The sequence below is a fragment of the Onychostoma macrolepis genome, chromosome 17, assembly GCF_012432095.1.
Source record: "Onychostoma macrolepis isolate SWU-2019 chromosome 17, ASM1243209v1, whole genome shotgun sequence".
Taxonomy (NCBI): domain Eukaryota; kingdom Metazoa; phylum Chordata; class Actinopteri; order Cypriniformes; family Cyprinidae; genus Onychostoma; species Onychostoma macrolepis.
In genome coordinates, this window is record NC_081171.1 from 12,985,935 (window position 1) to 13,002,308 (window position 16,374).

At 36.4% G+C, this 16,374-nt stretch overlaps 1 protein-coding gene across 1 annotated transcript in view; it reads right to left on the bottom strand.

Annotated features, from left to right (window-relative positions):
- The window catches only part of pdzd8 (PDZ domain containing 8), a 37,847-nt gene that overhangs the window by 4,894 nt on the left and 16,579 nt on the right, over positions 1 to 16,374 (bottom strand). The window contains exons 3-4 of the mRNA XM_058748855.1: positions 16,111 to 16,213; positions 61 to 223 (exon numbers count right to left, since the gene is read on the bottom strand). Coding sequence (XP_058604838.1) covers positions 61 to 223; positions 16,111 to 16,213 — 266 coding nt within the window. The remainder of the gene's footprint in view (positions 1 to 60; positions 224 to 16,110; positions 16,214 to 16,374) is intronic.

Consider the following 16,374-nt stretch of genomic DNA (forward strand, 5'->3'; position numbering starts at 1 on the left):
ATGTCAAACATGTCAAACATTCCATTTGAATAGTAAAAGTAATTGTATGTAATCACTAACCTCCAATAGCAATGAGGCGATCTCCTCTCTGTAAGTCTGCCAGGGCAGCTGGGGAGTTTGGGGTGACAGTCTCTATGCTCACATGCACCGTGTCACCATCACTGGCCGGGACATGCCTAAACGTCATTCCCACGCTCCCAGATGGTCCTTTGATCACCTCAGTCTGCAACAGACAAAGAGAAACAATATCAGATTTGCAAATAATATTAATGAAAAGTTGTGCACTTGAAGAAATTTGGGATTCACAATTATAATTAAATTCCAAGAAGCTTTGTAAATTAACATATTTTTTATTGCAGGTGTTGTTCTGGCATACATTACTTTAAGTCATAAGATCAACAAGTGGGACTGGATAGGAAAGGAGAAGTTAGGAGAAGCTTTTGTAACTACTTGAGGAGAACGCTAGCGGTTAAGCCAAAAGACAGTGTTTTTTAAAGCTTATCTTTTGACAGCAACAGCAGTTTATAATTAGGGCGGACAACCTACATTATGATGTGAACAAGACAGCCTTCACTTTCTATAGAAAGCTCTCTCTTCCCATCACATCGAACAATTTTCATGGTGATAAAACAATGCTCTCTAAAACGAAGGAAGGGAGGTCTGCAATTACTGCTAATTTCACTGCAAACGTGACAAGAAGTAGCAGCTGCTGTTTCAGGCTGGCTGCATCACAAAGCCCGGATCCAAAAATCCACCTGCAGGTCCACCTGCACCTCGGGGTGACACCATACAACAGCAGGTACAGAAGGAGCAAGTTAGTGTGCCAAAGTGTGGAAAGATTCCACTAGAACCACCAAGAAGCAAGAATGATGATCTGGACTGTATAATAGATGCACAAAGACCAGTATGATTGTTTTTCATTGATCTTCCCATGATATGCCCTCTGTGTCTCCCATGTTCTCTCTCTCTCCGTTGTTTGTGCTAGGGGTGGGCAAGAAAAGACAGGATGCAGATCTACACTGCCGAGATGGATGACTGTAATTTTGCTGCTGTCATTTGTTATAACCCTTGAGAAGGGCACTGATTGAGTTAAACATGGGATGAAAAAACAGACAATCTACTCAAGCTGGCAAGCGGAAGACTGACTTGCCCAGTTTTGACCAATGACTAACTGTCTATTGAAACATTCAAGAAACCACTGAAAGTTCTTAGAAGGCAACTTACAAAAAGACACCCAAATTCAACAGTATAAAATGGATAGTTTCAACTTCATATATTGTATATTAATATTGGTCTGTCTTGTCTTGTCTGTCTGTCTGTCTGTCTATCTTAATAATAAATCTAACTATTTAACACTGATATCTGATGTTGCTGTTTCCATTTTGCCACTGATTAAAAATAAAAACATGGTCACGCAAACATTATTTTGAAGCATATTTTTTACAGGACGGCAGTTTTGGTAGCCATAGGAGTGAGTACTATTTGCATACATGTCAGCTTAGCTGAGATGCTGAAGATAAAAAATAAAAATAAAATAAATACACAGGAACATAAATCTTAATGACTGAAGGGCTGCTGTTAAACTCTCCACAGAGATGATTAATTCTGAACATTTCCTCCCTCAGGACACAACCTGATCCCACCCTTTACACATGTCAGAGAGGGTTCGTGGGAGAAAAACAAAAGCTTCAGGCTTTTTTGAGGACACTGATGGTCTTTTACCGGCATGTTTGGGATAATTTATTGCAACCTGTTCAAAATAGAGAAAGAAAATGAAAGCTAAGTGTATGTGAGGAATCCAGAAAAAAACTTGTTAGATTTGTTAAGTTAGATTTGGGTTCGAGAAACAAATATAACAAAACAGAAAACAAGACACCATTGTTTGCAAGGGCTGTGATCTAGAGAAGGCTTTTATCTGATATTCACCTTAACAAACACTAAAAATTACTTGCGAACATTCAGATCAAAGTCTTCTGGTACAGGAACATGTTGCACCTCAACATTACATTACATGATGCCTAGACTTGACTAGACTGAATGAGCAATATCTACATAAAAGAAAGTGACCACAGGAGCACTACCATCAGACTTAATTGCAATAAAGTGCAAAACCAAACTGGAATTACAGTAGAAAACAACAGGATTTGCCATAAACCAAAAATAAAAATAACTAGCAGAGGGTGAAAGAAACACCTGCGATTAACATGCTCCTTTGTTTTCCCACTTTTAGAACGACAAAATGACAAGGTTCAAAGACAGAGAGAGAAGAAATGAAAGAGAAAAAGAAAGATTTGTCTGACACAGGAACCAAACGGCGACATTGAGCAGCAATTACAGGCGATTTCTGTAGCTGAGCGGTGGCTAAGGGGTAATTACACAACCATGGAAAGGCACAGCAGGAAGAGCACTCACACACTCATTGTGTGCGTTACTGTGTGTCTGCATGTGTTGAGTGCAGGTAAACGGACTGCTGCTTCTCCGACTGGTACGTGAGGACAGTGTTCATGTGTCAATTTGTCGTCCGTCTCACCTCATCACCACAAGGTTCACAGATACACCCTCACATCAAGTATCAGGGAAATATAAAACAGCTTTTCAACAACAAACAAACATAGGGGCACTGTGGGACATTTCCAGGTCAGTTCCATTGATTACAGCATAAGTGTCAGAATTAAAACAACACTTACATACCAGTACACACATTCAATAGAACCACCATAAAAATGAAACCTCACCCACGTGTCATGCCAATCACATATGACTTACTTCTGTGAAATATATATTGTGAATAATATGCTGGTTCCTGCTTCTCTGTTATTACAATGTGGAATTGAGCTTACAAGCTCTGAAAAAAGCACAAGAAAGTATAAAAGCAGCATGTAAGCACTCTTCAGAAGCCATACATGTAGTTAAGATTTGTAGTTGCCCGACAACATTTTTCTTTTTCAAAGAAATTAACACTTATTTAGCAAGGGAGCATTAAATTAATCAAAAGTGAAAGTAAAGACTTTTACATCGTTTCAAAAAAATCTAATTAATTTAGTTAATTAAAAAAAAAAAAAAATCAAACAAACTTTCTATTCTTAAAGGAATCCTGGAAAAAAATCTATCAAAGTTTCCACAAAAAATATTAAGCAAGCACAACTGTTTTCAATATTGATTAAGCAACAAATCAACCTATCAGAATGATTTCTGAAGGATCATGTGACACTGAAGACTGGAGTAATGGCTGCTGAAAATTCAGCTTTGCAATCACAGGAATAAATAACATTCAAATATATTAAAATAGAGTTATTTAAAATGATAATATTTCACAATATTACTGTTTGTACTGCATTTTTGATCAAATAAATGCATCTCTGGTGAGCATAAGAGATGCATTTTAAAACACAACTCGAAACATGTAAACGAAACAACATATTAGTGACACTCATTTGTTTTCCATGGAAGACAGACTGTAAAATGAAGTTGGAACTAGGGGTCGACCGATATGTGTTTTTCAGGGCCGATGCCGATTATTACAGACCAAGTAGATCGATAACCGATATTTTTAACCGATATATTATGTCTAATGTAAAAATGAAAATTAATGTCAAAATTAAGAATAACAAGGGCTCTGACAAAAACTGCCTTCCCTGGTGTTGATTGCACTTCTTACTCTTGTCATCCTCCATGCATCCATCTACAATAAGGGTAATATAAAGAGAGAGTTAAAAGTGGGGCCACTGCACGCTTCATGATTAAGCCTATGAATACTGTACTACAGCTAAACAGCTTGGGGAAATGTAAGTATTTGGCTTCAATAATTTACATGTAGCATAACCTCTCATAATTATAATATAAAAGTGTAAATAATTTAATTGTCTTCATAGCTCCATTGTAGAAGTTGTGAAGAAGACTGCAACTATTTTAATTAAACTATAACACTAATAGCCTGTTATAGGCACACTTGGTTCAATAGCCTATTGAAATGTCACAATTTATATCGTCATAATCTTGGCCTGTGTGACAGTATCTTAATCTTGGCCTATGTGACAGTAATTTCGATTACTTTTAATTTACAGTACAGTGCAAATGAAGCCATAAAATATTAATTTCAGTTATCTTTTAATCAAATGAGAGTTAAACTCAATTTTTTGGCAAACAAATGGGTTTACCATTAAAATTAAAACATGGAATAAATAGCGTATTGTGTGATTATTCTTTTAAACAAAAGTTGTTGTTGTAGTAGTAGTAGTAGTACTAGATAAACCGAACTTTTATTTTGACGGGTTGCCATGAGGACCTCTTAAGTTTCTGTATAGCCTATGTATGTGATATGACGATCGTTTTACTCAAATGAAACGGTCAAATGCTCATGAAGCAACTCTCAGAGCAGTTCTGGGGATGTTGGTCATGTATTTATGTCCTCATTTAGTGAGACGGCAGATGCTGAAAACACCGCGAGCGTCGCGCACTTCAGTGTGTGTGTGTGTGTGTGTAATCAAAACCGCGTGTCTGTGCCATTCACATATACAGAGACAGCAGAACATACAGAATTCATATTTAAATAAGTCTTTTTGCAGCTTAATATTTACAGATACTAGTCCATAGCGCGAGTCGATTTAAGTGTACTGACCTACTTTTGATTAATTCATCCAAACTTTGACGAACTCTGTGACTCCGCGTTATACAGTAAATTCCCTTTATATGACTGGATTCCGCGATTCCGTCCGCGTTTTCCCATCGCGGAAACCATAAATAGATAATATTGAGGTGTTTTGCAACTTCAGTGTAGTGGATTGTGATTCATTGCAACTTGAGCAACGTCTGCTGCTGCCTTTGAGAGACAACTGATGCGTGATGATCACTGAAACTGTAGCAAGCGCTTTCAGTGAGAGTGCCTTAGTCTTCCACATTGATTGGTCTGACTCGTGACTCCCAACAAATCAGATGCGCGGTGGGCGGAGACTGCTCGAGGCCACAGAGTGGTGAGTTCTGACAGGCTGCATCAGAGCCAAATAGCGCGTTTCAAAATTAAATAATTTTATCGGCACATCGGTTTTAAAAATGACCGATACCGATAATCATAAAAATGCTTAATATCGGCGCCGATAATCGGTCGACCCCTAGTTGGAACAACGTGAGGGTGAGTAAATACTGATATGAAGTAATGTTAAAAGCTTTACGCTGAATCTACAAAAAATCTTAAGACAGTCTTTTAAAGGGAATAATAACAATGTTACATTACAAAAGCATCTCTGATGAGGAGAGAGAGGCAAACAAAACGGCATCAAACTTTTGATTTCATTTACTTTTCTAGCTTTTCTCTGATGCCTCCAAAAAGAATGAGTCTCGCTCTCTCACACAGACACATGCACAACTCAAAACACAGCAATATGCTTGGCCACCCTAATACTGCCTCTAAATGCACACAGACATCAAATCGGTCTGTGCACTCAAAGAGACAGACAGACAGATGAATAACTGCTCAGAGAAAGAAAACATGCCACACAAAATCAGCCGTACACACTCCACACACAACAGATCTAGTACACTTCTAGTCATCAGGTGTCAGCGAGTGCATGCATGTTTGTAGGTGGTAGATGTGTTACGTGCACCGGTGTGATTGTTGACAGATGCCCATTGAAGCTATTGTGCAGAACGGACAGTTGCCTTATGTGTACACCTGTTGCTGGAGGAGCAACTGTGTGTGTTCAGCCAAACCTCCCACTCTCAATTTCTCTCTCTCTCTCTCGCTACCTCCATTTTTCCAGCTATCCATTTCATTCATCCTCCCACTCCCTTCATCCCCCTCCTTTCTCTTCGACTGGCTTATATAAATCTACCCTTTTCAGAACAGACTCTCATCCTTTACTTAAGCAACACGGGCGATAATGATGATGCCCAACAGACAACACAAAATTGATATGTACTTTGCTTTACCCCTTTAGGCACATTCAGGAAAAAAAAAAAGAAAGAAAATGATTTCTTTGTAGTCTGTGGTATATTTTGGCTCTTCAGAAGACTTTTATGCACACCAAGGCTGCATTTATTTGATCAAAATTGCAATTATTATTATAACTAAAAGTAACTTTTTTATTTTAATATATTTTAAAAAGTAATTTGTTCCTGTGATGGCAAAACTGAATTTTCATCAGCTATTACTCCAGTCCTTCAGAAATCTTTCAAATATGCTGGACATTTCTTATTATTATCAATGATGAAAACGTTTTGCTGCTTAATATTTTTGTGGAAACCATGATAATTATTTTCAGAATTCCTTAATGGCTAGAAAATCCAAAGAATAGCATTTATTTGAAGTTGAAATTTTCTGTCACTTTTGATCAATTTAATGTCTCCTTGCAGAATAAAACTACTAAAGGTTGGCCAACTAAAACCCTGGTTGAATCTGATTGTGATTATTTTGATCACACCTATAGCTTCCAGATCAAATGCACAGAAGACCGTGCCAAGTCAAACACTAGTGCCAGGGGTGATCATGTGATAAATCGACAGAATCAACAATGAAGCAGCAGGTTTATTGGGTCCTTTGTTGAGTGAATGAGGTGTTTGGTAAAAAGATCCATCGTCAAACAACTATGGAATAACTCACTGGAAATGTAATGCGGTTTGACGTGTTTCATCGAGTGACACAAACATCGAGGATCGAGGCAGCAACTTCAGATGCACAAAGAATCACAGAGAAAAGCGTAGCACTCCGTCTCCTCAGAGCCTGTTTCTCTTAAAGGTTTTTTTTTTTTTAATCTGTCAGTTTTATCCACAAGCTGAACTACAGAGGTGAGCTAATGAAATTAAGATCGACAAGCACATTCAGACTCACTCCCACCAGCTGGCAAAAAGAGAAAACACAAACCAAAGAGTCATGCTACAACAAAGAAATCCATTTCTGTACATAATATTTCAAATACAGTTTGAATAAAATAAACGAATAAGAATGCTAACTTTTCACTCTATATAATATGTGAAAAAAAAGTGTGAAAACAGAATATTTTAACTAAATTGTTTTGTATTTTACCTTTTACATGGAACACGCAACTGGCCACAATGTTAAACTGAAATTATGATTCCTCTGATTAAAAATCTTTTTAGCCATTTCAGAGCAAATAAACAAAACAACACTAAGAAAAGGCTGAAAAATATTAAGATATCTTTTTTGGCTAAAATATACTGGCCAAACATTCTGTATCTTCCTCACACACAGTGGCTGAGTTCAGTGGTCAGATGCAGTAGTGAGAGCCGTCAGAGCAATGGCCAGTAATCGAATCATCTGGCACATGTCAGAGAGATTAGTGTTAGGGTATAGGGTAGCAGTCCCCGCAAGGCATGCGCACGCACACACACACGCACACACATACGCACAGCATAAGAGAGCTAGAGATTAATAGTTTATTTCAAAGGAAGAAGAAAAAAGTAACAGACGTGAAAGAAAGGAGGCTTAGATCGATGAGCTGAAGTGGACAGACAGAGGACTTTAGAAGGATCTGGTGAAAACAGAAGTGAACGTCAGATTTTAAAATAACAAGGTTTCTCAAATAACAAATTTGATTGTTTTACATTGTACATAATAACTGCACCTAAAAGAAAATTTATTGAATTTTCTTTTTCTTATGCCATGTGTGCAATTTTTTTCAAGCATCAATTTCACAATTTTGTTTAATTTATTCTTAAAAATAGCCAATTTATATTAGATCATTTATGCATCCATCCATCCATCCAGGAAGAACTAATTTTTTTTTTTCTGTGAAGAACATACCACACAGACACACATACAGTACATACAAACATACATATACATATATTAATTATCTGAAAAGTAGTGTTAATATCTTTAACTTTATTCCTTAAAGTAAACTTATATTGTACAAATGTAAAACTGTTGCCTAGATTTTTTTTTTTACCATCAAAAACAAAGATTTTTGCAATGACCTGGCTAGCGGCTGATCAACACGATCACCTAAACTGAAATCAATTATTAATTTTTTGGAAAACAAATGCCTACAAAGTACAAAACTAATACACATTTATCTATCAAGGTTCTTCATGATTTCCCCCCTCAGTGTTACAACAAAACTGCAAGGATTCACATAACCTCAGATAAAGTGGAAAACAAATATTCTCAATTATCCCATTAGTGACAAGATTAAAAATTAAGCAATGGAAATATTATATTGAGAAATTTCAGAGCTTGATGAAAATTCAATTTCAAAATGTCTGACAGCCAAAGCTGGCAGGAAGTGAGGATAATTAAACGGGAAGTGTTGCTGTGGATTAATGTATTTTATATTAAGTTGCCTGGTTTGAGTCACATGAAGCACAATAACTCATGGCGGTGGTGGAATATTGTCAACACTGCCCTTTTCTAACACTCACCTAATTCAATCACTCGCTCTTCTTCATTTCACCCATTCTCCAATCCATGCAAATTAACAAAACGCTGCATGGCACATAGTTACATGACAATGACATGAGGTTATAATTTACAAAATCTACCATATCCAGATCTGTCTCAAAGTTTTAAATTAGACTACCACAAATTTGTTGATTCCAAATCAAACTTATGTGAAAAACAAAATAAGCCTTTATTTCTTGGAAGAAACCCTCTAACATGGGTTCAGCAAGTTGCAGTAATTGCTTCTCATTTGTTCGTGGACGAACCTATTCCAGGAAACACTCTATTTGCACGCATTTGTTCAAAGCTGGGATGAATGCAGTCGCGTCTCATCACGGACGGGCTGAATTTTCATGTTGCCGCTACGTTTTTGTGATAGGAGGAGGCTTTTCAGAGAGCGCCACACAAAAGGGAGGGTTGTTATGGAGACGGGGGACATTCAAAAAACAAGACCCTTCTCATCCCTCTCATTTGCAATTGTTCGCATGCAGCGGCCAGAGCGTTCTTTAACGTCCGTCGAGTCGGTTCCGTTTTTAGCACCTTCATTGTTATTCAGCTGCTCAGGATCTGTGCCCTCATCTACATGGACCCGCCCCCGGTTTAACCCCCACGCGCACGGGACGAAAGGTAGAATGGGAATGACCAAATGAAAGATGGAAGGGAAAATGAAGAGTCTCTCCTATCAACGCTCAAAGGCCAACCAACATGCGTGGGGAACAAGAGTGCGTCCTTATCACTCTGGCATTTTGTTTGTCATTTTCATTCTCTCAGCTTAAACTGAGGCAGTTACTTAAAAGTGGAGTTTCAAATGTCCCTTCCCATGCAATCGGCACCTGTCTGATACTGTCAGAAGATTCATGGCTTTATAACACTCTCACCAGCAGCTCTATATTCAACAGGTGACATTTTGCTTCAAAGAGCGATGGACTCTGAAGGGTAGACTAGCGCCCATGGCTCCAATATGACTGCAAGCAATTACTGCTCCAGTGAAAACTGTGCAGTTGATGAGGCCAGTAAGAAACTTTAAAATGTGTGTCAAACACTGTTCATCCGTTAAAACAGGTTTCAAATGAAGGTCCACAACTTATGTGTCAAACTACTATTCATCAACCCAACAATCAGCACAGATAATACTGTTCCAGTAACAGAAACAGATCTGCAACAATAAAATATATATTTCTAATACAGAATGAAAGACAGAAAAAAAGAACTAAGGAAAGAAAGAGAAAGAAAAGAAATGAGTTCGACTAAGAAACAAAAAAGAGGGAGGAAAATAATTAAGGTAAATAAGTAAAAAAAAAGGAAGGAATGAACGAAAAAAGAAAATACAGAAAGGAAACAGAAAGAAAAAGACTAAGGAAATATAGTAAAAAGCAAATGAAAGAAAGGAAACAAAGGGGGAAATAGGCAAGGAAATTAAAGTAGGAAATAAACTAAGGAAGACAGGAAGGTCATGGAAAATTCAGGAAAGAAGAAAAGAAAAAAGGAAAGGAAAGGAAAGAAGGAAATAAAGAAAGGAAAAGATGACAAATACGGTAAAGGAGTAAGGAAAGGAAATGAAGGAAAGAGGGAAAGAAAGCAAGAAAATAAAGGAAGAAAAGTAAAAGAAAGGAAGGGAGAGGAAAATATATAAAAGATGAAAATAAGGAAAGAAGCGAAAGATAATCAGAAAAGGAAATAGAAAAAGCAATGAAGGAAATGAGCAAAGCAAAGAAAAAAAGATAGCTGTAAGCGTAGATATATAACTCTAGTCTAGAGCCTCACAGTTGTCTCTGCAGCTCTCTCTTTCTCTCTCCAATCCTTTTATTTCCAGGAGAGGTGCCCGGCCAAGCAGAGAGCAGCAATAAACTGCATAAAAATGAGATTTAGCAGCAATATACTTCAGACTGCATCAAATCGTAACAGCACAGACAAAGAGCAGCTGGCCTGTCAGACACCCCAGTACAAACAACAATTAACTAAAAATACAGCAGCAGCTGACTGCGGGCAATACATACTTCAGAACAAAGTTAAAGACACTGGGCCCTGACCCCGTACACTCGGCTGGGGAACAAGAGTCAACTGGCTGAATATCACGCAGCGCTGACTAAAGACGAGGAGGTTTCTCCATACATCGCCTCACAAAATACGGCTCTAATGGATTTATACCACTTTGCAAAATAATGCTGTCATTAAGAAACAAATCTTTGAGGCTGTGAAAAGTGCACCTGTCTGTGTCTCAGATAGAAATCCATTAAATTGATCTCCTTAATATTGATTTATTAGAAATGATCTGGCCTGTTGTAACATTTCCGTTATCTGTTGCAACTTGCGTCATCTTTTGAATACATAAAAACTACACTGTTTGTGTTCACGTGCATCAAGATTCGGCCAACCAGTTCAGCTTTTTCTGTCGTGGAGGGCAGAGCTGGGATTCATTTAGTGAAGGGGCTGGAATAACCAGCAATGACTGTTAGCTCTGTGGCGTTGATAATACACCCATCAGACGCTCCGTCATGCACAAGGACGGCTGTCAAATTAGTTGGATGATCGTCATTGTCACAGAGCAAAATCAATTGGAAATATAAATTAGAAAAACAGCCTGGAAAAGCCTAACGACAGACCCTAAATAATACGACTTTCTTACACACAGAAGAAAAAAAAACAAGTGTCAAGCTTTGAGTGTCTAGAAAAGAGCTATGTAAATATGTAATGAATTATTGTGTATCCTATAAGAAATGTTTTTATTCCAATGATTTAAATTATATATTTAATTCTATATTTATGAAATTTATGTATATAAAATATATATTTATAATACATTAAATAGATATTTAGATATATAAAACAGACACTAACAGAGCATCATAGTGGCCCGAAAGCCAGCCTTCGGGGGGGAAGACTGTGATAAGACAAGGTGCTGCGCATGAAACAGCCATTATGAGAGATGTCTGTATCTGAATAAGCTAAGATGAATAGGACCTGAACTGATATCCTGACAAAGCAGGTATACAGAGGGTTATTTGTCTTTGGTTTAAATAAGATTTAAATCTAGGTGGGCAAATGGAAACACGCAAACATGGCAGCTGGATAACCCACACGCCACAAATTGAAGGCAAAATTGAGTCTGCGCGAGCGTGCGTGCATGTCTGAGGGACATTCAACAGCAAACATCTGAAATGAGAGCATCACAAAGACGTCATGGACATAACGGACGCAACAGAACTTCAAATATAAAACACACTCAAATGAGCAAAATGCATGTCAATCAACTAAAAAAAAAATGAAGGAAAGGAAATGAAAGCCACTGATCTGGCAACATGTTTTAAACAACGTCACGACTCTCTAAACAACGATGACGGAAAAATCCCAGTGACAGAACTAGCTTCCCATAACACACATACACATATACATGCGCACACACAAATAAACACAGCGCACACACACTCTGCAGGGCTCAATGGTGTTGTTTGGATTGTAAGGAACTCACACAGACCATATTTTGAAGAACAAGGACATAGCGTTATTCTCACAGAAATGTCTAACACGTTTCTAATGCTTCTTGCGGCTGGAATAAGAACAACAGAAAATAAATAAAGCTTTTTTTCCTCTATCCATGGGTCACTATGGTCTGCCTGACCGGATGACGTCAGGTTGTTAAAAGAAATGATCAGTCAGGCATCAGAGCAGATGTGCAAATATATGTCAACTCACTTGCTGCTGCTCTATTGGAAAAGAGCTACGTCTGTTGGCCAATAAACAATAAACACTTTTCCAGCAGGTGCAAATACTCAATAAGAATTTCTCACCAATCACTTATGAATTTATTAAGAATCATTTTATAGAGTTTGCACTCTCAATTTCTAGAAAATATTTTACAGCTGATCTCATTTTAAAAATGCTAAATATTAAAAATTAGAATTATTATTAGAATTATTTTGGCTCTTTCTGAGTTCAAACTTTATAAAATAATACTATCTATATGACTATATTTATATCTATCCATCCATCTATCTAAATGAATCTTAATTTTATTATATACACACACACACATACATATATATATATATATATACACACATATGTATGATACAAATTTCTTACCAATCATTTATGAATTTATTAAGAATGATTTTATAGGATTCATACATATTGTGAAAAATATTTTACAGCTGATCTCACTTTACAAATGTAAAATAAAAAATATTTATTTTGAGTCTTTCTGAGTGCAAACTCTATAAAATTATAGTTTTGTGTACATAATATGTGTATATAAATACATGCATGTCTATATTTAAGAAAAATTGTATGTTTATATATTTAATATATTTATATATAATATAAATTATATGAATATAAATATATACATGTAAATATTTTCAAAATATATACTGTATGTGTGTGTCTTTATATATACATAGTAAATATACACAGTACACACATTATATAACAAAAACTTTTATTTTGGATGTGATTAATCGCAATTAATCGTTGCCGAGCATTATTTAAATATTTTAAAAGTTACTTATTTTTAATTATATTTTAAATAACATAATTTATTTAGAACTTGCTGACATTTCAAGGCATTCCAATACCACAGGAACCTTAAACCTGTTAAAAAAGGGTTTCTTAGCATGGACATTTCTTACAGTCTCTAACTTATCTAGATGACCACGTACACTGAAGTTTGCTGGAAATGGGCATCGGCGGGCGAGCGACTGCAGGGCGGTGCAGGTCGATGGTGAGAGCGGCTGGAACGGCAGGAGATAAGAACAAATGAAAAGACCCCAGAGGCTCAGTATCACTTACTTATTACTGATAGCGGTGTTAGCCTCTCTGCACCAGAGGCGTAAGCTAAGAAAACATGCTTTAACACTTCAGCGTTTAGCTTGTGTTAAAAAACAATCCCCCAGCATGCACACAGACAAAATGGGTGTCACAAGTGCTACCATGCACATATTCTTTTGTGCACATACCATGGTTATACCCATGTAAATACTGTGTATACGAACCACTGCACTTATGAGCAGAGATCACAGTGCTGTTTTACATTAGTTTAGGATATGAGGAACGTAATATAGAGAGATGAAAAACACAGAGGAGAAAGAGATATCCAGGGGAGTGAGAGAGAAAGAGAAGGGTGGGAGAACATAAGAGAGAGGGAGAAAGAAAAACAATGACCTTTTCCAGATGATATCTGTACTAATCCTGTGTTTGAGTCCCTGCTGAGGTCTCTGAATCTGGGGGTCTGGGGGAAGCTGATAAACACGAGGTGAAACGCACAGTGGCCAGTGTGCATCTGCATCTCCGTGCACAATTCTGTATTTCATATAAACATGCCTGCATGTGTGCACATTCATATGAGCTTCTACGCAAACACACACTCAAGCATGCAAGCAGTCGCTTAAACACTGCATGTCCTTGCTGATGGGATTGGTCAATGTTACATATGTGAACCCTTAAGTCAATGTAGAGTCATCAAGCATATAAACATGCTGTGTCAGTGTTGGTGCATACCTGTTATAGTGAACAGATCTCTTTCTTTCTTTCTCTCTCTCTCACACACACACACACAAACAGGCTGGCTTATTGTGTTTCTTAATTAAGTAGAGTCTACAGCCACACACAAAGGAATATATTGTAGTTTCTGTACAGCTGTTCATTTCAGATGTATTATTGAACTTCTAAAAATCAGATAATATAAAACAAATAAGAGAATGAATAAGCAAAGAGTAAATAATTAAATTATAATAAGAAAAAGAAGAATTATGTTATTATACTTTACACTCCCCTTCAAGGTGTTTATATAGAAATTAATACTTTTATTCAGCATATACACATTAAATAGATTTAATTACAAAAGACAAAGCATTTATATTAAAAAGTGTTCTAAAATGTGTTTTTAAATGCTGTTCTTTCTATTCATCAAAGAATCCTGAAAAATGTATCAAGGTATCCAAAAATATTAAGCAACACAACTGATTTCATCACTGTTAATAATAAAAAATGTTTTTGAGCACCAAATCAGCATATTAAAATGATTTCTGAAGGATCATGTGACACTGAAGACTATAATGTCTGTTGAAAATTCAGCTTTGCCATCACAGGAATAATTTACTTTTTAAATTTTAAAAACAGAAATCATTTAATATAAACTGTAATAAAATTTCACAATATTACAGTTTTTACTTTTTTGGATCAAATAAATAGAGCAATAGTATCAACAATAACTGGGGCTGGTTAGTATTACCAAAATCTGATACCAAAATCATGGTTTAAGTAATTTTCTTATATCAAAATAAGTAATCGGTATACTCTATATGACAGTATTTATCACAATAATGTTATTTTCGTTACAAATTCAACCAATTTATTCAAACATTTATATTGCCATCTATTTCCATCTTTTTGGATATTAATTTCCAGTAAAGTAAATACTTCACAAATGAACAGTGCGTCATCTTTTTTTGGTAATCATCTTCTTAATTAGCAGCTTGTTCAGACACAAATGAAAAGATAATATTATTCATAACAAATGAATGATGAGACTGGCATCAGTGCACAAACAGATCCACATTATGTAACACCCACATTAAAAACAAAAGACTCAAAGATTAATAGTTAATAGATTACCAACCACAATGAATGAACCTCTATAAAAGAGCCGATATACAAACACCTGTGAGCGTACTGTACATCAGTTGAATTCAACATTAATTAAAGATGTGACGTCGCTTGGAAATGTACACAACCTACTCTTTCTACACCGGATGTGAGGATGCTGCTGGATATAATAGGAGATGAGAGACAAAATAAAATCACTAGAACGGAGCAATTTAAGTTGACATTTTCTGACCTCTGTCATTGGCTGCTTGGTGAAGTCGCAGTTAGCAGGTAGAAAAGGAAAAGGTTTTTGCAAATATGAATGTGTTTAAATCAATAGCAATTAGATGTGTTTGCCCTTCCTCCTAAAGGAAGACAAACAGACATTTATAATAGAGGGAAACAGACTACAGATTTATTATGGACACGAGCCACTTCACAAAGCTGCCCATTTTGGTGGATAAGCAACAATAAAACAAACTGAACTAAAAACTAAAGCACAACCAAGAACAAATGAGCAACACCAACTTCCACCAAAATGAACCTCGCATATTAATGATGACCAACATTTCCTTCCTGAACATTGCCCCCAAACAACAGCCCCAGAAGTGAAAACTGTAACACTTTACAATAAGGTGTCATTTGTTAACATTAATTAATGTATTAACTAGCATGAACAAACAATGAACAATACATTTATTACAAACACAGCTTGTGATTTTAATGCATTTGTAAATGCTGAAATCAACATTAACTAAGATTAATAAATGCTGTATAAGTACTGTTCATTCTTAGTTCATGTTTACTAATGTTGTTAACTAAAGTTAACTAATGAGCCTTATTATAAAGTGTTACCGTGAAAACATATTTTTCACATAGCTGTGCTGCACATCAGTGGGTTTTTTTACATTGGCAAACACTAAAATTAATAGCAAAGAATTATAGTTTAATTAAAGCATTCATCTTTAACTTTTGAACCGTGTCATAGACAACAGTGTGCATGCATGTTTGGTTGTGCATGTGTATTTATTAATGCATATCAAACATGCGTGTTTATGCATGTGCAGTGCAGCAAACCTATAGTTCAGCACCCTCAGGCAGAGAGAAACACATGCAGCAGGACGTGTAACGTGTACCTCTTTGATGGAGCTGCGAGTTTTTTCCCGCCATTCGTCAGAACTGAGCTCTACGGTGCAGTGAACATATGTCTCCCTTTCATATGAACCCAGGATAAACAACCTTTAGAGAGAACACAGAGAAAGAAAAAACAGTCATTTTTATTATTTTTAAAGTACTGGTATATTTCAGTACATTATATACAATAACAATGCGCTCACACAAACAAATAATGCTGTGATCAAAGGAAATGAATAGGGCAAATTTAGCTCTGAAATCTGATC